The sequence below is a fragment of the Panthera leo genome, chromosome B2 (genome assembly GCF_018350215.1).
Source record: "Panthera leo isolate Ple1 chromosome B2, P.leo_Ple1_pat1.1, whole genome shotgun sequence".
In the NCBI taxonomy this organism is placed as follows: domain Eukaryota; kingdom Metazoa; phylum Chordata; class Mammalia; order Carnivora; family Felidae; genus Panthera; species Panthera leo.
This window is the reverse complement of record NC_056683.1, coordinates 35000880-35021500: the sequence shown is the minus strand read 5'-3', so window position 1 is coordinate 35021500 and position 20621 is coordinate 35000880. Positions and strand designations below refer to the sequence as shown.

The window sequence follows — 20621 nt, the reverse complement described above, 5'->3', positions numbered from 1 at the left end:
CCACTGGTCCAGCCTCCCTTTGGGCGTGTTCCCTCGCACGGGTTGCATAGGACTTGAATGAAGCAATTCCCCAGGCTGTGGAGCCCCCCAGACTTTAAAGGAAGTAGAGTCTGTCCCTCAATCTCTCTCCACCCACCCACCCCAGTCTTTCTCTTTCTTCCTGTGTATTTTGTGTCTCCATCTGTTTCTCTCCAGCTTACTATCTTTGCCTCTCTCGGGGCCTTCCAAATCTGTTTCAGATGCAGTTTTAAGATCATAGATGAAAATCGCGGAGTCAGATCTGAGGCCCTTGCAAAAGCCAATTGTGCACGTCTCTTTCTAGCACAGTGGCTTGGGCTCAGCCACCGGGGGAGTACTTAAGCCATGTGAACCAGCAAATGCTACAAGTCAGGGCTCCCCACCCCACAGGACTGTTAGCAGTCTTCTCTGCCAAGAAGACTTCCTTCTGCCCAGACCCTTCCCAAGATCTAGCATGCGCTTGAGTGACAAGCATTTACTGAGCACCGACTGAATGCCAGCGCAAGGTAGCAGTCTTGCCACGATGCAGTGTTCCATTCGGTGAATTAGGAAGAGGTGCCCCTCCTCCTGGCAGTCCATCCCACCCTCTTGAATCATAGACATGGAAAAGGAGGCCCAAGAGAGGAAGTGACTTCCAGTCACAGTGCTTTGGAGTCAGACAGACCTCTGCGTCTCCCAGTCCTGCCGCTTACTAGCAGTGTGACCTAGGGCAAATCGCTTAACATTCCCATGTCTGTTTCCTTCTTTTTTTTTCCCCCCCACCGTGTCTGTTTCCTTATTGGAACAAGGGACTGCTGTCTACCCCACAGGGTTGCAGTGAGGATTAGATATGATAATGCAAGTTGAAACACCACCTCCCATTCCCTGGCACAGCCCCCCTCCCTTTCTGGCTTTTTTTTCTCTTAGCACTTGTCACCTTCTCAGAATAGTCTTTTATTCACTTACTCTGTAAATTCTCCATCTCCTCTTACTGAAATGTAAGCCTCCCATGAGTTGAAAGTATGCTCTTTTGCTTACTGCTGTAACCTAATTACCCAGGGCCTCAAACAGTGCCTTGCATACAGTTGGCGCTCAGCAAATACTCGTTGACTACATAGCCCACAATAAAGCACTCACAGCTGTGCCCAGCACACAGTGACTGCTGGGTGAAGGCGGCATTGACAATAGTGGTGATGATGCAGATGGGGGCAGAATTCCATTTGAGCCTCATAAAAGCCGAGTACTGTACAGATACGATTTATTCCCACTTGACATGTGAGGAAACCGAGGGAGGGGCACTCTGAGAAGCAAGAGACCTGCCCAAGCCGTGACGCCAGTAGTGGAACTGGCACAGGATCTACTGTGCTGGTTTGTGTGGGATGGGCTTCGCCCAAGGCCACTTCCTAGAAAGGTCCCTCCTTGGTGGGCCGAAGGGCCCCCTGGGGACCACGGATGCCTGACGCACATGCGTGAGACAAGGGCTTTGGAGCAGGGCCGAGTGGGCAGGCTTTGCCTGTAGGTGTGAGACTTGGAAACTCAAGCTGCACGTGGACTTCTGTTGATGGAGATAACACACAGGAGGCAGCAAGATAAGACTCTCAGTGGGGAAGCTTCTAGAACCAAAGCCCTGGGGGAAGAGTTTATAACGATACGGGTGCCACATTACTGAGTCTGTCAGGCTCCCGCAAGTAAAGGAAATGAGAATCCTAAAACAAATTCCCTGTGGCCATATCCCAGGATATGGGATGCTCTTGACATCCCTTTCTGGGAGTTCCTGGTCGAACTGCGTCAGCGCAGCCCATTTCCAACAGTTCCCTGGCATTTGGTAAGAAGGCAGCACCTTCTGGACACCTCACCGGCTGCCACTTGGCCACAGCCCCAGCACTCAGTCCTTTCCCTGGAGGGCCTTTCCGAGGCACCACCCCCTGCCTGTCAGGAGGCCCCAGGATAGAAGCACAGCAGGTGCCCGACCACCAGCACCACCTCAAAGTACGAACACCATCAGTCGCGGATGGCCAACTCTCCCTTCGTGGCCTTGTAGCAACCCTAAAAACAGTCCGCGCCCCCTTCGCGGCCAGGAACGACCCCTCAGAGATAGTGGGGTCACACGCACACACACTCCCTCCTCAGCTGGCTCCCACTCAGCCACCGCTGACCCCTCCTTCACGGGTCTCACAAGACATTCCTCACAGGTCTTTGGCGCGGATGAAGGTCCCTGGCCACTCGGAGTCACTCGGGTCAACACCCCTCAGACTCAGCCAGCGGGGACACCCCTCCATCCTCTGCCACATCCCCACCGCCATTATCGCTACCTCACACCCGTGACAGTCAGAAGCCCCTCATGACCAGGAACATGCACACACACCCTCAGCCCTACCCCCTTTCCCCACATTCCTCGCCCAAGCAATCATACAAACGTGAAAGCCAAACTTGAGAGCAAACGGATCTCGCTCCTAGGCATCTATAGGAACCAGCTCTCCCCGCTGGGGGACTGGGTTAGGGGAGCAGGCACCACGAGCTTTGGGTCAGGGAGCAGAGAACCACATAAGAAAAATGGGGCGGGGGGCAGGCACCTGAGTGGCTCAGTTGGTTAAGTGTCGGGCTTCGGCTCAGGTCATGATCTCAGGGTCCATGGGTTCAAGCCCCGCATCGGGCTCTGTGCTGATAGCTCAGAGCCTGGAGCCTGCTTCCGAGTCTGTGTCTCCCTCTCTCTCTGCCCCTCCCCTGCTCATGCTCCGTCTCTCTCTCAAAAATAAACATTAAAAAAAAAAAAAAAAGTAAAAAGAGAAATGGGATAAGCGACAGCTACCCTAGGGCTTCCCCAATTCCATCATTCTCTCACCAAAGGGGCAAGGAACTGGTTCTGCCCTTCACCCCACTTCAATAACTGAAAATAATAGTGAACCCAAATGTCCAGGTTGGTGGGTCTGAGAGACCACTGAACGCCTTGCTCTGGTCTACTCCCCCTCTCTCTTCCCCTCACTGACTTGTAGAGAAACCAAGGCTCCGAGAAGCCAGGTAACTTGCCCAAGGTCACACAGCCATCTAAGGTAGGCAATCTATCCCAGTCCCCTGCTCAAGGGCCCTCATTAGACCATGCAGAGAGTTCCCAATTCTCGAGAAAAGAGGGCTCAGATCTCTGCACCCTCGTCAGAGGAGCCAGATGGGGACCACTGCTCCCTCTCCCCCCCACCACCCCTCCAAAAGAAAAGAAGCATTGCAACTCCAGTGGCTCCCACCTCTTAAAGGCTCCCAGTCGGGCACCCAGTGCTGGCCTCCTGGACCTGGTGACGAGGCAACCGCTGCCCCCCAGGAGCCCACGAGCTCTGGAACTGTTAACAGTCTTGTGTCTTGCTTAATCGTCCTTTCCGTTCCCCAGCAAGCCAATCTCCTGTGTTATCTACAGGACTTCCTGTAGAAGCGAGGACTGGCTGTCCTTTCATAATCTGGCCTGATACTCCCCAGGCCCCTCTCCCTAGAAGCTTAGAACTGTAGACCGCTGGAACTAGAGGGGAGGTCCTTCTAAGCAGAGGCTCTGAAGGGTGAGGTGGGCTGCTCAGGGTCACCCAGCTCTCGGTGGCAAAGCCAGGACTCGGACCCAAGTCTCTGGTTGCCAGGGTGATGCTATGCCTTAGAGTGTGGACGGGGCACATTATGGCTAAAGCTGGTATACAGACTGCCCCGGGGTACCTGTACACCGTGACTCAGTGTCTGCAAATACCGGGGGAGGCTTACATTCAAATCATCTTTTAGAGAAGAGTCTAACTTAGCACCGAAATGTATTGGAGAGCTACAACCATCAGAAAAGAGTGGTACTGGAGCATGAATATACAGGGATGGATCAATGGAACAGAATAGACGGGAATAGACTCAAATGCATATGGGAATTTCATGTATGTTACAAGCGGCATTTCAAATCAGTGGATAAAAGTTTATTCAAGGGGTGCCGGGGCGGCTCAGCCAGTTGAGCGTCTGATTTTGGCTCAGGTGGTGATCTCACAGTTCCTGAGTTTGAGCCCTACATCGGGCTCACTGCTGTCGGCACAGAGCCTGCTTCAGATCCTCTGTCCCTGTCTCTCTCTCTCTGTCCCTCCCCCACTCACACACTCTCTCTCAAAAATAAATAAACATTTTTTTAAAAAGATTTTTAAAAAGATGGTTTACTCAAAAAACCATTCAGAGAATGGACTGGCTATCTGCAAAAAGCAAAGTTAGGGCTCTAAGATAATTTCAGATGGGGACACGTGGCTTGTTCAGTCAGTAGAGCATGCAACTCCTGATCTTGGGGTTCAGTTCAAGCCCCAAGTTGGGTGTAGAGATTGCTTAAAATTAAATAAAATCTAGGAGCGCCTGGGTGGCTAAGTTAAGCGTCTGACTCTCGATATGGACTCAAGTCATGATCTCACCGTTTGTGAGTTCGAGCCCCGCATTGGGCTTTGCACTGTCAGTCTCTCCCTCTCTCTGTCCCTCCCCTGCTCGTGCTCTCTCTCTCAAAATAAATAAGTAAACATTTAAAAATAAAGAAATAAATCCTTTAAGAAGAATAAAATAAAATAGTTCCAGATGGTATAAGTTCAAGCATTAAAAACCCATAAAATTGTATGTTTGGGATAGGTTTCAAAGTAATGGAGGGGTGGAAGGATGGGTGGGACACAGATGAACTAAGGCCCTGGCCCTGTTCTGATTACTGTTGAAGTTGGCGAGGGCACCACTGATTCATTCTATTCTCTCTACTCTTGTGTATGTTTCAAGAGATGCTGTAAGAAATCATGGGATGGGTTTTTAAATAATCCTGGAGCAGGTAAGGCCATTCCAGGTTTATCACAAAGTGTTTGAAGCCATAAAAGATTGACACATATGATGAAATAGAAATTTTAGAATAAAAAATAAACGTCTGAATGGCAAAAAAAAAATTAACCACTGACAAGTTAAAAAGCAAACAGACTGTGAAGAAATAGTCACGTCACAGAAAATAAGCTCATTTCCTTCTTAGATCATGAGTTCCTATAGAGAAATTGGGACCATCAATAAATAGAGAAATCAGGACCATCAATAAATAGTTCATGGGGGAAAAAAAATACCAATGGCTTTTCAACATGTGAAAAATATTTATTTTCACTTGTAATAAAAGAAATACAGGGGCTCCTATGTGGCTGTCGGTTAAGCATCCGACTTCGGCTCAGGTCATGATCTCACAGTTCATGAGTTTAAGCTTCTAGTCAGGCTCTGTGCTGACAGCTCAGAGCCTGGAGCCTGCTTCGGATTTTGTGTCTCCCTCTCTGCACTTCCTCTCTATCTCTCTCTCAAAAATAAGTAAACATTTTTAAAAATTAAAAAGTAAAATAAAATAAGCACAAAATAAAACTGCAACATAATATTTTAAGTTCTCCAATTGGCAAAGCAAAAAAAAAAAAAAATTTGCGGGGCTCCTGGGTGGCTCAGTCTGTTGGGCGTCCAGCTTCATCACAGGTCATGATCTCAGTCCATGGGTTCGAGCCCCATGTCAGTTTGTACTGACGGCTCAGAGCGTGGAGCCTGCTTCGGATTCTTCTCCCTCTCTCTCTGCCCCTCCCCTGCTCATCCTCTGTCTGTCTCCCTCAAAAATGAGTAAATATTAAAAAAAAAATTTTTTTCTAATCGATAGCGTGCTGTGTTATAAAGGATGCAGGAAAACATTTTCACACGTTGTAAGGAAGAACTGAATGAATAAACTGACACAGCTTTCCTGAGAAGCAATGTGGTGATATCTGTCAACATTAAAAAGGAAAGAGCTTTTTACTCGGCAATTTCACTTCTAGTCATTTGTCCTGTAGGTGATGCGCACAATGACGATATAGAAAGATTTCACTACCACATTGTCTATAGCAGCAAAGGACTGGAAACAACCTAAATTTCCATCAACAGGGAACTGATTAAAGCTCAAATATGTTCCTGTAGGGCCTCTAGGCAGCTGTGAAGAAAATGAAAAGGATATAGGTGGGCCAGCGTGAAGACCTTCTAAATATATTGTTGAATAAAACCAGCAGGGTGCAGAGTGGTGAGTCTAGTACGCTTTGCATGAAGAACAAATGTGTGGATGAAATGTATGCCCTGTAAATACACATGCATTCCTATACAGTTGTAAATATGCCAAATATTTCTGATAGAATATACAAGACACTGGTAGCAGTTGGGCTGGAGAAAAGTGTTGGGATGGAGAAGGAGGGAAATTTATGTTTCACTGGTTATTTTGTACCATCTTGATATGTTGCCCACTCAAAAATAAATTTAAGGGGTGCCTGAGTGGCTCAGTTGGTTAAGTGTCCTACTCTTGATTTCGGCTCAGGTCACAATCTCATAGTTGGTGGAATCGAGCCCCGTGTTGGGCTCTGCACTGATAACACGGAGCCTACTTGAGATTCTCTCTCTCCCTCTCTCTCAAAATAAGTAAATAAACATTAAACAAAGAAAAGAAAAGAAAAAAATAATTTGTACATATTCAGAGAGAGAGAGTGATGTGGGAAACGTGGGAAAACGTTAAAATTTAGGAACTGTTGGTGAAAAGTATTACTTTACTATTTTTGCAATTTTTCTGTGTCTGAAATTATTTCAAAACAAAAAGTTTTGAAATTTAATAAATGTAATTTCTAAATAAACTGATAGTCTCACAATGAACCATGCTTTTTACCCCGTTTTTACAGCTGAGGAAATTGGTACCCAGAGAGTTTCTATAGCTTTATTGAACTAAATAAGGCATTCATTTTTTTTAATTCAAAAATATTTATTGAGCACCTAATATGTGCCAGACACTGTCCTAGGGACTGAGGACACAAAACTGAAAGGAAAAAAAACATAGGTAATAAGTGCTTACAAAGAAAAGTAAAGCAAAGTGAATGGTGGGAAGCATATTTTAGATGGGGTGGCTGGGGGAAGCCTGGATGAAGAGGTGATGTTGGAATAGAGCTTACAAAGAAGATCTGGAAAAAGAGTGTTCAGGAGAGGGAATGGTGAGTGCAAAGGCCCTGAGGCAGGAACATGCTTTGTGTACATGAGGGACAGTGATAGAGAGAAGGTAATAGAGGGAAGAGTGGAGAAGATGAGGTCAGAAGGAACAGACAAGAGGACCTGTAGGCCACGTAAGGACCTGGGTTCTAACCGTAAGTGAGGTGGAAGCCATTTGGAGGTTTTAAAATGATCCCTCTGGCTGCCTTCATTGTGGATAATAGACTGTGCTACTTAAGGGCAGAAGCAGGGAGACCAGTGAGGAGGCTGTTAGGATAATTCACACAAGATGTAACGATTTGGACCAGGAGGGCAGCCGTGGAGGTGATGGCAAGAGGATTCTGGATGTATTTTTTTAAATATTCTCTTAAGTGTATTTATTTTGAGAGAGAGAGCAAGCGGGGGAGGGGCAGAGAGAGAGAGAGAGAGACAGGGAGAATCCCAAGCAGGCTCTGCACTGTCAGTGTGGAGCCCCATGCACGACTGAAACTCACAAACCGTGAGATCATGACCTGAGCTGAAACCGAGGGTTGGACGCTTAACAGACTGAGACGCCCAGGCGCCCCTGATGTATTTTGAAAGTAGGGCTAACATCGTTTGCTGCTGGTAGTGCAACTGTAACAAATCCAAGACTTTTCAGCAGTGAGGGCTCTCTCCACTTCCCTGGGAACAGAGTGAAGTTCAATTTTTAATTCAAAAATATTTTTTGAATGTCCCCAGGATGTCAAAACATCCTCAGTTCATTTGCCCCCCATCCCCACGACCCACCTCCCAACCATGGAAATTAAAGGGGCACGGAGGAGGCAGGGGTGGTCCCAGTCCTCCCCGATGGAGCCGAGCCGGAGTGGTCAGAGCTCAGCCTGGCTGCCCTCTGCTGCAGCCCCAGGGGAGAATCTGCCGTGAGCCAGCTGGCAGCAGGCCGGAGCCAAGTGCTCAGAAAAAAAAGTTAGATCCAGGCCTTTTTGGAAGCAGCGGAGTTAATTTTAAAATATGGTGTCGCTGGACTTAAAAACACTGAGCTCAGAAACTGAATTTTACAGAAACTGAATGAATGAACAAGGATCCCAGACAGTGAGACCGTTTTATCAATGGCAAAGTTTCACACTCACTCTTTTTCAATTCCCCGGAGATGCTTGCATTCACTTGACAGTTTAGGAAACCCTGAGGCAAAAGACTCTCTGTCCTGAGGTACAGTGTCCAGACCTGGCTGCAGCTGCTGGCTCCAAGCTGTCTCTAGATGGAGCTCAGGCCGGCTGGTGGGAAACCAGGGCCAGGGAGCTTGGTTCAAATTTGCATTTACATAGCACGCCTTGCGTATGACTGAGAAACCTGAGTTACTTCAGAGACAGAGTCAGGACCCGGGGGAGACAGGTGCCCGCAAGCCTCCTCAGCGTCTTCATGATGGTAGTGGCCCTGGGCGAGGCACTTCCCCTTGCTCGTTTATGGAACAAGCAGGCAATGTGACCTGGGTCATCAGCATGAATATCCTGGCTCCCCACCTCTTCCTAGAGGGGTGGCCTCAGGCAAGTGGCTTAAGGGCTTATTGCCTCAGTTTCTCATCTGTAAAACAGAGGTAATAATAGCACCCCGTTCATGGTTTGTTGCAAGGATTAAATGCTATAAACCGCATAAAGCATTTAGAACCACGGCAGGCAGATGATCATCAATGCTGGCCATTGTTATATTTGTGACTTAAAAGGAGACTGGGACGCCAGGGTGGCTCAGTCGGTTGGGCGTCCGACTTTGTCTCAGGTCGTGATCTCACTGCCCCTGAGTTCCAGCCCCATGCTGGGCTCTGTGCTGACAGCTGAGAGCCTGAAGCCTGCTTCTGATTCTGTCTGTCTGTCGTCTGTCTGTCTGTCTCTCTCTCTGCTCCTCCCCTGCTCATGCTGTCTCTCTCTCTCTCTCAAACATAAATTAAAAAAAAAAAAAAAAAAAAAGGAGACTGAGTTAGAGAATCTCCGACTTCTGTATCCTGCCAATTAGCAGATGGCCATGTTCAAATGCCAGACTGATTGTCAAGTGATAAGGGCAGCCACCTGGGAGTGGGGTAGGCGGAGAACTGGGTGTGAGAGATGAACGCTGGGGTCAGGAAGGAAATTCAAGCCACAGTGAATAATTCATTCATTCAACGAATATTTATTGAGCACCTACTGTGTGCTGGGCACTCCTTCGGTGCTGAGACATGGCAGCAAATGAAACAGGCAAAGACCTGCCCTCACGGAGCTCACATTTCTGTGGGCTGGTGGGAGAGGGTAAAGCCACAGTGACTTTTGCCAGCATGTTTATCTGGGCACTAGGCTGGCTGAAGGGAAGTCACGGAAGCCAAAGTTGATGCCCCCCCCCGCCCCCGTCCCTGTCCCACACCTCTGTTCGCCTGAAACATGGGTTCCTGGTGGTGATGCAGCTTCTCACTTCAAATGTTCCCATCCTTCCGGTTTCCTCCGGCATCATGGGAAGTTGTTTCACCCATGAGAGGAGGAACCCAAACTTGCCCCCCAGAAGGAAGCCCTCAATCAGCGACAGGCGTGGGTACATTTAGCAGTTGGCAGAACGTGCACTGATTAGTTTCCTTATCTATGGAATAAGAGCCATTAATGGAAAGAAGGACTGAATGGAAGTCTCTTAAGTTATCCCCCTAGTCAAGACAGTGAATCGGAAACAACGCCGCTTGCCAGGTGGCAGTGCAGAGATCGGTGCTCCTTTCAAAGGCCTGCAGGAAGCAAGGTGGTTCCCATCATATCCCCATTCCATCCACCCCATACTGCTCCTATAATAACCAAACGAAGCATGGCAGTTGATGGTTATCCACATCGTTGCCCTAATTGCAGGCATCATATCAGATATGGTATCTTTGCTAGAATAGTCTACACAGCCTCTGACTGTAAGAAGCTAACAATATGGCCAGCGCATTCTCTCTGATCCGTATCAGGAAAGGGGATAAGAAATGGGGCATATTCACGTTCTTTACAAGAATTCAGAGACCTGTCATGTTCTGTTTTAAGTGGTCAAATGAACTGGGACGTGCTGGGACGTTCCCTCTATAGGAAAAGACAAGTACTGAGGACATGCTCCCCCTCAAAAGAGAAATAGCTTTAGCGAGCCAAGGTGGACTTCGGAGGCCATATACTAATGCTCTGGCCCATTTACCAGATGGCATGGCATGGGGAGCTGCCACGTTTGAGTGGAGTCCAGAACCAAAGAGGGCTCTGTGACAGGTCCATGCTATAGGACAAGCACTTGGGGACATACGACCTTGTGTGTCCCATGGTACTAGAAATATCCGTGGCAGATAAGTAGACAGTGTGAAGTCTCTGAAAAGTCCCAGTGGGAGAGCCCTACCTCAGACTCCTAGGGTTCTAGAGCAAAGCCATGTCCCATACAGCAGAGAATTATCCCGTATCTGAAAAGTGGTTTTTGGCTAAATTGCAGAATCAGGAGCAAATAAAGGTCATCGTTTTAAGCCACTAAGTCTTGGAGTGGTTAGCTATGAATAGATCATCAGAAACGTGCACATAAAGTACTTTGTTCTTTTTAACATTGCATAATACTCCACTCTAGAAAGATACCACAATTTACACATCCGTTCTTGTTGTGGACATCTGGGTTGTTCCCAGCTTGGGTCAAGAATAACGCTGCCATGAACATGCCTTCTGGTGGAAATACGTACTGATTTCTCGTGAGAACAAACAGGAAGGGGAGTCTCGAGTCATGGGGTGGGCACGAGGGGAGCCATTTTTAGAAGGCATTGCCTGTTTTCTAAAGTAGTTGAAATATTTCATACTTCTGCCAGCCAGGTTTGACTTCCGGTTGTTCCCGATCCTTGCCCTCGCTTGGCATTGTCTTTTTCACGTTAGTCATTCTGGTCGATGTACAGCGTTATCTTATTGCGGTTTTAATGTGCATTTCCGCCATGAGTAATGAGGTGCAGTTCTCTGGTGAGTAATATATCCCTTACTAAAAAAGACCACACAAGGAACCAAAATATTGACCGTGGCGATCTTTGCAGAGGTGTGATGTTTACCGTGGTTGTTTTGTTGTCGTCTTTTTTGGCTCATGGTCTGTTTGTTAAGCCTCTGCGTTTTTTAACTTTAAATGCTTAATTGTTAACATTGTGGAAACAACCGAAAGAACTTCTGCCTACTCCTTCTTACAAATGACAAGGCGTGTGGGCCACAATGGTAATATTACCAGTAAAATCACCAAGAAACATTTATTGAGCACCTGCTGTATACCCAGCACTGAGGAAGGGGCTATGAAGGGCACAGAGCAGTATAGGACTTGTTCCCTGCCCTTCAGAGGCTTACAGTCTAGGTGGAGACAGGAGGAGCCAGGAGAAAACAGTCCAGGCCAGCATGTTACAGGAATGTAAGATGTTTGGGGTCAGACCCACTAAGTGCTTCGATGCCTCCAGGGGCTCAATGCTCAGTGCTGGGAAAGACAATAACTCCCAACTCCCAGGGCCGCATTAGCCCACTTAGCATACCCTATCCACAGCCTCTACCCTATCATCTTAAAACATCTGACTCCTTGTTCAGCTGCTATCAAAGTGCAATGAAATGGGGGAGGGTGGGCAGTGGGGAAGGTCCTTGGAGGGGTTCCAGGGGCTGGTGTCACACTCTTCCTCCTGAAAAACTCTGCTCCCCGAGACATACCCCTGACAGAGGGATCCCCGCTCAAGAAGGCCTGTCCAATCACCAGAACCTCTGCCCCAGAAGGTAAGAGGAGGAGGCGGCCACTGCTTGAGCTGCCTGAGGTAGAACTGGGGACCCCTACTTCTAGCATACCCCTTCCCTCCCAGTCCACTAAGCTGGGGGGACAGGCACCCCAGAGCTGCCACCTAGGGCCGAGAGGGTACTAGAGGGAAAGGGTATGGGGGAGGGGAGCGGAGCAGAGAGGGACTTGAAAGCCCAGCTGGAAAAGAGGGGCGTCTGGGGCTCCTAGAAAAGTGCAGGGGAGGCCAAACATTGAGACTGGCTTCCCTGTGGGTGGCAGAGGGGGTGAGAGGAGGTGGGGTGGTTTGCTACAGGACCCTACCTTCGCCCGTGCTTTCACAGAGCAGGGCGGGGCATCAGGGGCCAGGAAAGTGCCACGTTCCCAGCCGTGTTCCAGGCTGTGCCCCCTTCAAGGTCACACTGCCCGACCTCAGAGAAGGGGAGGGGCCTCCAAAGTGTTGATGATGCCCCCACCCTGCTGGGCCCCCTTCAAAGTGCTATCTGTGTACTTCTCAAATGATAAAGAATCCGGGTTTGAGAATGCATGAAAGGGGCAGAAATTTCATAACCCCCACGAGGTGGTGAGCTGAAGGAGCCAGGCCCCTCCAGGAGCACCACCCAGAAGGTGAGGGTCACGCCAGCCCCACCTTACCTCTGGGAGAGCAGAAATGGGGAGCACAGGATGAAGACGTCTTAAATAATAGTTCGCATAATAAAAATACCTAGCGCTCTAATAAACCTATCATTCTGCTGTCTAATGGTTTTTTAAATAATTGGAAATGCCAAAGGCTGGGGGGGGGGGAGCGGGGGGGAAGGGTGGTGGCAAGCAGGATATGTACATGAGGAGGAGTTTAAATTAAAACACAAATAATAATTAAGACGCACAAACTGAAGGACTAAAGGCAAAGGTGTAGAAGAGGCTTGTGGGGGCAGTGGGGGGGGGGGGGTGGCGGGGCGGTGGGCCTCATTTCTAGGAGCTTGAGGCTTCCAGGGGGCAGATTAGGGCTTCCTCTTGGAGAAGATCAGCCGGCGTTTGGAGTGATAGAAATCTGGGAAGAGAGAACAGAAGTCAGCCAGGCCAGGAGGAAGAGGGCCCAACAGAGCCATCCATCCAAAACCCACAGCAGAGGGGTTAGGCACTCCTCCCTAGGGCCAAAGGGACACATTGCCAAGTACAGGGTAAAACTCTGGCAACTCCCACTCCGTCTCCCACGGCACCGTTCTACCAGGCATCCCATCACGCTTCCCAGACATGACTGATTATAACCAGACCAACATCTGTGGGCCTGCTCCAAGCCAAGCTGCCCACCACTACTGTGGTGGCCCTGTGTAGTTAAACGAACTAAAATCAAATAAAATGCAAAATTCGGTTCCTCAGTCACACCAGCCACATGTCAAATGCTCAATGGCTACATTGCGCCTAGTGGCACTGGACATTTGCATCACTGCACAGTTCTATTGAACCACACTGCTCTAGGAACGCAATTGGAGAACCCATGAGAAGTGTTCTGCCCACGATGGGGCCATATACATGTGAGCCACTATCTTCAGTATTGTTAGTTCTGCACCAGCTGTAAATTTCCCGTGGGATTCTTGACTGCATCGCCCTGAACCTCGGTTTCCTCACATATAAAATGAAGTTGACCATTTGTGTAGTGCTCTGAGGACTGAATGGAAGTGTGTGTGTGTGTGTGTGTGTGTGTGTTTGTGTGTGTGTGATGGGGAAGGTGAGTTAGATCTGGATAGGGCAGCCGGGAAATTACTGTCATTAGTTTTCTCTCCACTGCAAATTCACTGTGGGACCATAGGCAAACCACCCTACCTCTCTGAGCCTTATTTCCACTCCTATAAAAGAGTGGCAAGAATGTTATATGGAACAGGACTGCTTTAAGAACTAAATGAAACCTACCTTAGAAATTCACCTTAGCAAAGGGCCTGACATACAATAAATGTTCCCAGTAGATGTTAGTGAGTTGGTCATGGCTGTATACCTGCCATGGGACCTCAGGAAAGTTGCCCTGTCTCTCTGGGCTTGCTTTCCCTGTGGCCTAATGAGCAAACTGGACCAGACAGGTCCCTTGCAGGACCAGACACGGTCCCTCGCACCACAGATTCTGAGAGTCTTGATTCCTTCTAGTGTCCTTCCCTGCGTCTATCCTCACCTGTCATGCTGGTCTGCCGCCGTTTTCGGCCCTGAGAGGTGCCAGGTGCACCCGGAGACGCCTCGGGCCGCTCAGGGGAGTGAGGCATGAGAGTGCAGGACAGGGACAGGTCCAGGTGGTCCTCCCGAGCTGTCCCCGGCAGCAGGGTAGACGAGGTGCTGGGCCGCTTGCCCCCTCCCAGGTCATCCCGGCCCCCCCGGGGCCCTGCAGGCAGGTAGAGCTTGGGCAGGCCCAGGCCCCACACACGCTCCCAGGCAAAGTCGCCCTCCAGCGGTGTCTCGGTGACAAAGTCGAAGTTCCATCGCTCCCGGGCCTCCTGCACGCAGCCTGCCATTAACGCATCACAGTCTCGGCGCAGCTGCTCGCTGTCCACTGGGCCGAAGAGGCGGCGGCAGGCCTTGCTGCCATGTGGGATCTGGTGGGCATCCCTGGATGGCTCCGACATGGCACCTGCAGCCGAGACACAAGTAAGGTCCTGGTCACTCGGGAAATTGGACCCTACCTTTTGTTGGGGGTAGATGAAGTCTTCTTCATCTCAGATGAAGTCTTCCTCCTAGAACATGGGGTCTCTCTGGCTCCTTCCAGCTGGTTTGCCACCATCGCCTTCCCACAGGCCGTCCCCAGTCCCCAACCAACAGCCACCGGGTGGGGGCAGAGCTGGGTTAACCTGGTACCCCAAGGTCACTGGAGGAGGGAGCAGCTGAAGGACAAACTTGTGTTGACAAAGACAAGTTTTTTGCAATAGCAGGGATCAGAGTCCTGTTTACCGCCAGGCTTTATCAACTAAAATCAATTTGTTGTCCCCCCAAGGTGTCCCTCATGGGTGCGAATGCCCCAAGTACGTGTGAATTGCCAGAGTCCAGTAGTTTCCCAACCCCAGCCCTGGCCAAGAGGTCAGGTAGCAAATGAAAGGGCCGTGATCGTATAGCGGTTAGAACTCTGCGTTGTGAAAGGACAGGCTGACAGCTTCTCTGGCCTCCTGAACCCCTTTACCCAGATGCCCATGTGGGATAACCCTGTTCTGAAACAAAAGTACCCTGGCCCCTGGGATAAAAAACACCTAGGATCCAGTCCTAGCTTTGCTGCCTACTACCTAAAGTTTAAAGTCACTTAAAGGGGTGCCGGGTGGCTCGGTCGGTTAGGTGTCTGACTCTTGGTTTTGGTTCAGGTCATGATCTTGAGGTTTTGTGAGTTTGAGCCCCACATCAGGCTCTGTGCTGGCAGTGAGGAGCCTGCTTTGGATGCTCTCTCTCCCTCTCTCTGCCCCTCCCCTACTCATGCTGTCTCTGTCTCTCTCAAAAATAAACTTTAAGTAAATAAATAAATAACTAAATAATCACTGAAATTTTTTTTTTAATTTAAAAATTGTAAAAAGGGGCACCTCGGTAGCTCAGTCTGTTAAGCATCCGACTTTAGCTCAGGTCATGACCTCGCGATTTGTGAACTCGAGCCTCGAGTCGGGCTCTGTGCTGACAGCTCAGAGCCTGGAACCTGCTTCGGATTCTGTATCTCCCTCTCTCTCTCTGCCCCTCCCCCGCACGTGTTGCGTGAGTCTCTCTCTCTCTCTCTCTCTCAAAAATAAATAAACGTTAACAAAATTTTTTTAATTAAAAATTTTTTTAAATTGTAAAAATAAAATGTCACTTAATATCTCTGGGCCTCAGTTTTCTCATCTATAAAATGGAACTGTGGAAGCATCCTCAAGCAATAATAGGTCAGGGAGTCCCTTCAGGCAAGGCAGATGGAACAGAGTTGAGAGGCTGGCTCTTGTGGTTAAGAGTGTGAGCTCTGGAGCCAGACTGCCTGGGTTGGAATCCAGGCTCTGCTGGGTGACCCTAGACAAATGGCTTAACTTCTCTGGGCTCTATTTTTTCTCATCTGTAAAATGGAGACAGTATTAGTGACTGTCTCAGAGGATAGATGTGAGGATTAACTGAGTTAATGTAGGTAACATGCTGGGAAAAGCACCTGGTAGACAGAAGTGCTTGGAAAACAGAAGTGTTATTATTTTGCTCTGTGTTCAGTTCTGGCTGAGCCTTCTCCACATCTCTCCCCGGGCCACCACCTCCTTCAGACAGCAGCTGACAGGTGCTGTGTGCTGAGGGCCTTTCCCAAGGATGTCATCAAGCTGGAGGCCTGGGGGTGAGGAGGGGCTGGGCAGGGCAGGACAATGATTTCTCCCAGGCTGAGCCACATCCTGCCAGGCACATCAGGTGATCTGGAGTCTAGACAGCCTGGAAGCCCCTGCCCCATGTTGGCTACATCCAAGGAACTCGTTTTGCAGGCAAGAAAAATTAGAGGTGGCCGGTCTACCCGGTTCCTCTCCTCCCACTTCAGAAGAGGGAAAACCAAGGTTGAGTTTGCTCATGACGAAGAGCTGGCACCCACCTGCCCTGCTCTGGCCTGACTCCAGGGCTGAGTGGCTGTGCAACCTTGGCAGGGACTGGGTTTTCCCGAGGACAAGTCCTGCTTTGCAGGCTCTGAGTGACCTCCTCGGGCAGGAAGACCTGGACCCCTGCCACACCTACCCCTCCCCACCCCACCTCTCAGCGATGATGGGGGAGGAGAGGCACCAGGTGACCTCAGACCAAATTTAAAGAGCAAGAGTTTGACGAGATATGAGGCTTGCCCCCAAACCAGAAAACTGAAAAGGCCAAGAGCCACTGCCCCATAGAGGGGTTACCCAGTGCAGTATGTTTGCTCTCTCTCTCTCTCTCTCTCTCTCTTTTTTTTAACAGAATAAGTAACGAAGGCTCAGAGAAATTAAGTAACTTGCCCAAGACCACCCAACTCACAAGTGGCAGAGCCAGGATTTGAACCCAAGCCTGTTTGCCCTGCGTTCTGCGCTCTGGTGTTCATCCTTACTCTTCTCGTTTTGTATTATTAACTACAGTCCCAGCAGAATCATTTGGGGAACTTTTTTAAAAATATTTTTTTTAGGTTTGAGAAAGAGAAAGAGAGAGCACAAGTGAGGGAAGGGCAAAGAGAGAGGGAGACACAGAATCCAGACACAGAATCCGAAGCAGGCTCCAGGCTTTGAGCTGTCAGCACAGACCGACGCGGGGCTGGAGCCCATCGACTGTGAGATCATGACCTGACCCGAAGGTGGGCGCTTAACTGAGCCAACCAGGCACCCCACTTGGGGAGCTTTTTACAAATACAGATCCAGGGGCACCTGGGTGGCTCAGCCAGCTGAGTACTGCACTCTTGATTTTTGGCTCAGGTCATGATCTCACAGTCATGAGATGGATCCCCACTGGGGCCTCTGCGATGGGTATGGACCCTGCTTAAGATTCTCTCCCTCTGGCCCTCCCCCACTCACACTCTCTCTCAAGGAAAAATAAAAAAGAATAAAAAAACTACAGGGTTGTTTGGGTGGCTCGGTCAAAACAGCCACTGACTCTTGATTTTGGCTCAGGTCGTGATCCCAGGGTGGGGATAGAGCCTCTGCTTCAGGCTCCCTCCACACTAAGGGAGCCTGCTTGGTTAGGATTCCCTCTTTACTCTGCCCCTCCCCTGCTTGCGCGCGCGGGGCGCGCGCGCGCTCTCTCTCTCTCTCTCTCTAAAAAAACAAAACAACAACAAAAACAAAAAAACCCATATTGATAGGTCTCTCTATCAATTAATCTAGGTCCCAGGTTAATTAACTCAAATTAAGGGGGATTTAAGCAGGTGTTTGGCAGTTCCCCAGATGGGCACTCTTGGGGTGCCATTCAAGAGGGGATACACAGGATGGCCGAAATGGACATTCTGGGTCTCAGTGCCTCATTGGCACAAGGAGGAGGCGCCTGCCTAGGATTTCATCAGGACGCTGGGTATTCCCTGGCTTCCAGGAGCTGGGACCAGAATCCTTTCTCCTAACACCCCAGCCCATATGGCTCTCATAGGCTCCGCATCTGATCTCACTACCATTATCATAACTCCCAGTTCAGGGAAAGCTGAGAAACACAAACCCTTGTTTTACAAACAAGTAACTGAGAAGAGCTTCCTTTGTTGGCCTTCGTGCCTTAGATATCAACCAATTTTAATTCCGAAGTAAACAGTAAGGACTCATTACAGACTGTTGAACCAATGGGGTACTCTTTTTAAGGGGCGTTGGCAGAAGCGGCGAGCGATCTCTGCGCAGGCGAAGCGAGCGGGAAGGAAAGGCGGGTGAAACCGCATTCCGCGGGAAGGCGTGTTTGCTATTCGCGCCGGGGCCGGAAGGGGGCGCTGGTCGCCAGGAAATCAGGCGCAGGGTCGGAGGTGCGTGGGCAGAGCCTTGGACAGCAGCAGGGAGTTGTGATGAGTCAGTTTCCTGCAAAGCTCTCCCCACCCGCCAAAACTTCGCTTCCACTCGGGCTGCGCGTCACCCTCTGGAGGTGGCGGGGGGTGGGGACTAGGAGGAGAACCAGGGGCCGCAAACACGTCACGCTGAGCCAGTCAGGCTTCCGAAAGCCCCGCCACTGTTGGGAAACCGCGCGCTCCTCTGTGACACACACACACACACACACACACACACACACACACACACAGCACGCACAGGCGCGCAGAGGTTTGGGCCCTCCACCTTATCTCCACGCCCAAAGCACGGGATGAGTCAGATCCCTGGAAAATAAAAATAGACGAAAGCAAGGAAAACAAAACCGCTCGAAAGTCCTCCTCGAAACGCGACGTGGAGGGAGGGGAAGGGGAGCTGCCTTGGCGCCCTAAAGTGCCAAACCCTAGTAAATCCAAGATTCTTGTCCGAACTAGAAGGGCACCAGGGTCCCCAGAGGGCCCCCGACAGGACGGATGCACTGTGGCCCTCGCAGGGCGGCGGCGTTCGAAGGACGACTCGTCGTCCCCCGGCTCCGCTCAGACCTGTCGCCCTTGGAGAGGGCAGTTTGGTGGGGGGCGCCGGGAGCCCCTGGATGCTGCTGACAGAGTCCCGGAGCAGCGTCGCGCCCCCCCCCCCCGAAGTCCCACCCTCCGATTGTGACCCCTTCCCGGACAAGGGCTGCACGCCCCGCCGCCCCGCTGCGCAGGGCTGCGCTCCCTCCGCGGAGTCCGGCACCCCGAGTCGCGGGCAAGCTGGGCCGGGGTTCGGCGGGCGCGATGGAACAGAGGTGTGTCCGACTCCTGCTCTTCTCAAACCGACAGGCTGGCGTGGGCCCACCCCGCGCGGGGCCACCGCTCCGCGTCCTCGAGGGCGCGCTGCGAGGCGGGGACCGCACAACCAGTCCTGGACCTCCTCGCGTCCCCGGCTTCCCTGAGAACACTTCGTGCCAGCCAAATAGGTCACTGTGCTGATGGGGGGGTAGGGGGGTAGGGGGTCAGAGACCGCCGAGGGCCGGGAAGCTGACTTCTGGGGCGCCACTGTCCCCCACCAGCCCGGGCGGGGCTCTGACCTCACCCGGTTCGTTTCCCGGGGTCTCCTTGTCACCATGAGTCACCTCCTCGATTGCCCTGAAGGGACGTGTACCAACACGTTCCCAAGGACCAGGGACACAGCCCGCGCTGACCTCAGCGCCCAGCGGTGGCGGACACGGAGGCGTCGGGAACCTAGACCTCGGGGCGGGGAGACGGCACCTAGTGGATCCGGGAGCTGCTCCGGAGCGGATCGCTGATGAACCTGCTCGGCTCCGCGTTCCCCGCCCCTCCCGGAGCTTGGCGCTCAGGGGCTCCAGCCGCTCGCCGCTAGCGCTAACGGCGCCAGGGGTCCGCGGCGCCCGGGTGCCCGCCTCTCCTCCACCCTGCTTTGTTTCAAGGGGACGGGAGCGCGGCAGGGATCGATCCCTCCAACTCCTGCCCTCCCTCCGCCCGGAGTCTCCGCCAAACTCGGCCTCCGTCACACGGGCACTTACGGAGACACCCGTGGGAGCAAACCCCAGACCCACGCACCGACCCACTCACGCCATTCACCTGTGAAGACAGCACACACACAAACACCCGCGAGGACACACTCGCGGACGCGAACGGACGCACAGGCAGACACTTCTCGGCTCAGAGCTGCCGGTCCAGGGTCGGCTCCTGCCTGCCACGACTCCCTCACCTCTTCTGAGGGTCTCGGTGGCTCCGTGAATCCGCGCCCGGCTCCGGGTCTCCAGGTCACAGACTGGAGCAGTGGCTCACACCTCTGCTGGCACCGCCCGGCGCTGCTCTTATAAAGGATGGCTTCGGAGGCGGGACCCGCTGCTCCGCCCGCTGAAGGCCTGGGACCGCCCTTCCAGAGCCGCGGGACGCTCGTAGCTCCCGGCCTGGCTCTAGAACCTCAGAACTCAGATGCCAATGTTATCAGCTGCTGGAGGGCGTTTCCCTCCCCCCCCCCACCCCCCGCGCCTGGGCGTGTGTGCTCTACACAGTTGGTGGGGAAACTAACTGAGCTACAAATCTGGGTGGTTTTCATTGGGGTGTGAGTTGGCACTCCCCAGGAAGGGATGGCATTCTTAGCATAAGCCCTCTTTCTGGCCCCGAAAAGAGCATGAGGGGTGACCATTAATAAATAAAACTCCATAAATAATAAAAAAGATGTCCCTCACTTTGGAATTCCCAGAAAAGCCCACTATAGCATCACTATTCCTAGGCTCTCTCCCTAGACCACCTCTCCCAAAGCACCACCTGAAACACCCAGACACCTCAACAAAACATCTTGGAGGCCAGAAAGGGATCCAGTCCCTTTGATTGCACAGATGAGGAAATCAAGGCCCATAGAACTAAAGGTAACTGAGGTTCAGAGAAGTTCAGTGATCTGACTCAGGTCACACAGCAAGCAAATAAATAGCTGCGGTTGGAGCACGAGCCCATT

The 20621-nt window shown here is 51.2% G+C and overlaps 2 protein-coding genes across 7 annotated transcripts in view; both read right to left on the bottom strand.

Moving 5' to 3' along the window:
• The window catches only part of RAB44 (RAB44, member RAS oncogene family), a 35446-nt gene extending 32138 nt beyond the window's left edge, over positions 1-3308 (bottom strand). For all 5 annotated transcript variants that reach the window (XR_006202570.1, XR_006202571.1, XM_042938585.1 and 2 more), the window contains exon 1: positions 3237-3308. The gene's annotated coding sequence lies outside the window, so the exon portion shown is untranslated. The remainder of the gene's footprint in view (positions 1-3236) is intronic.
• Positions 3309-11163: 7855 nt separating this feature from the next.
• On the bottom strand, positions 11164-19965 carry CDKN1A (cyclin dependent kinase inhibitor 1A). Of its 2 annotated transcripts, none has more exons than XM_042938583.1 (3): positions 19739-19965; positions 13856-14305; positions 11164-12742 (listed from the first exon to the last, which is right to left on the bottom strand). In XM_042938583.1, the coding sequence occupies exons 2-3, from the start codon at positions 14298-14300 to the stop codon at positions 12693-12695; spliced, it is 495 nt and encodes a 164-aa protein (XP_042794517.1). In that variant the 5' UTR covers positions 14301-14305; positions 19739-19965; the 3' UTR covers positions 11164-12692. The 2 variants fall into 2 exon arrangements, with proteins under 2 accessions (XP_042794517.1, XP_042794516.1); XM_042938582.1 differs by having other exon boundaries at positions 19869-19938.
• Between the last annotated feature and the right edge of the window lie 656 nt (positions 19966-20621).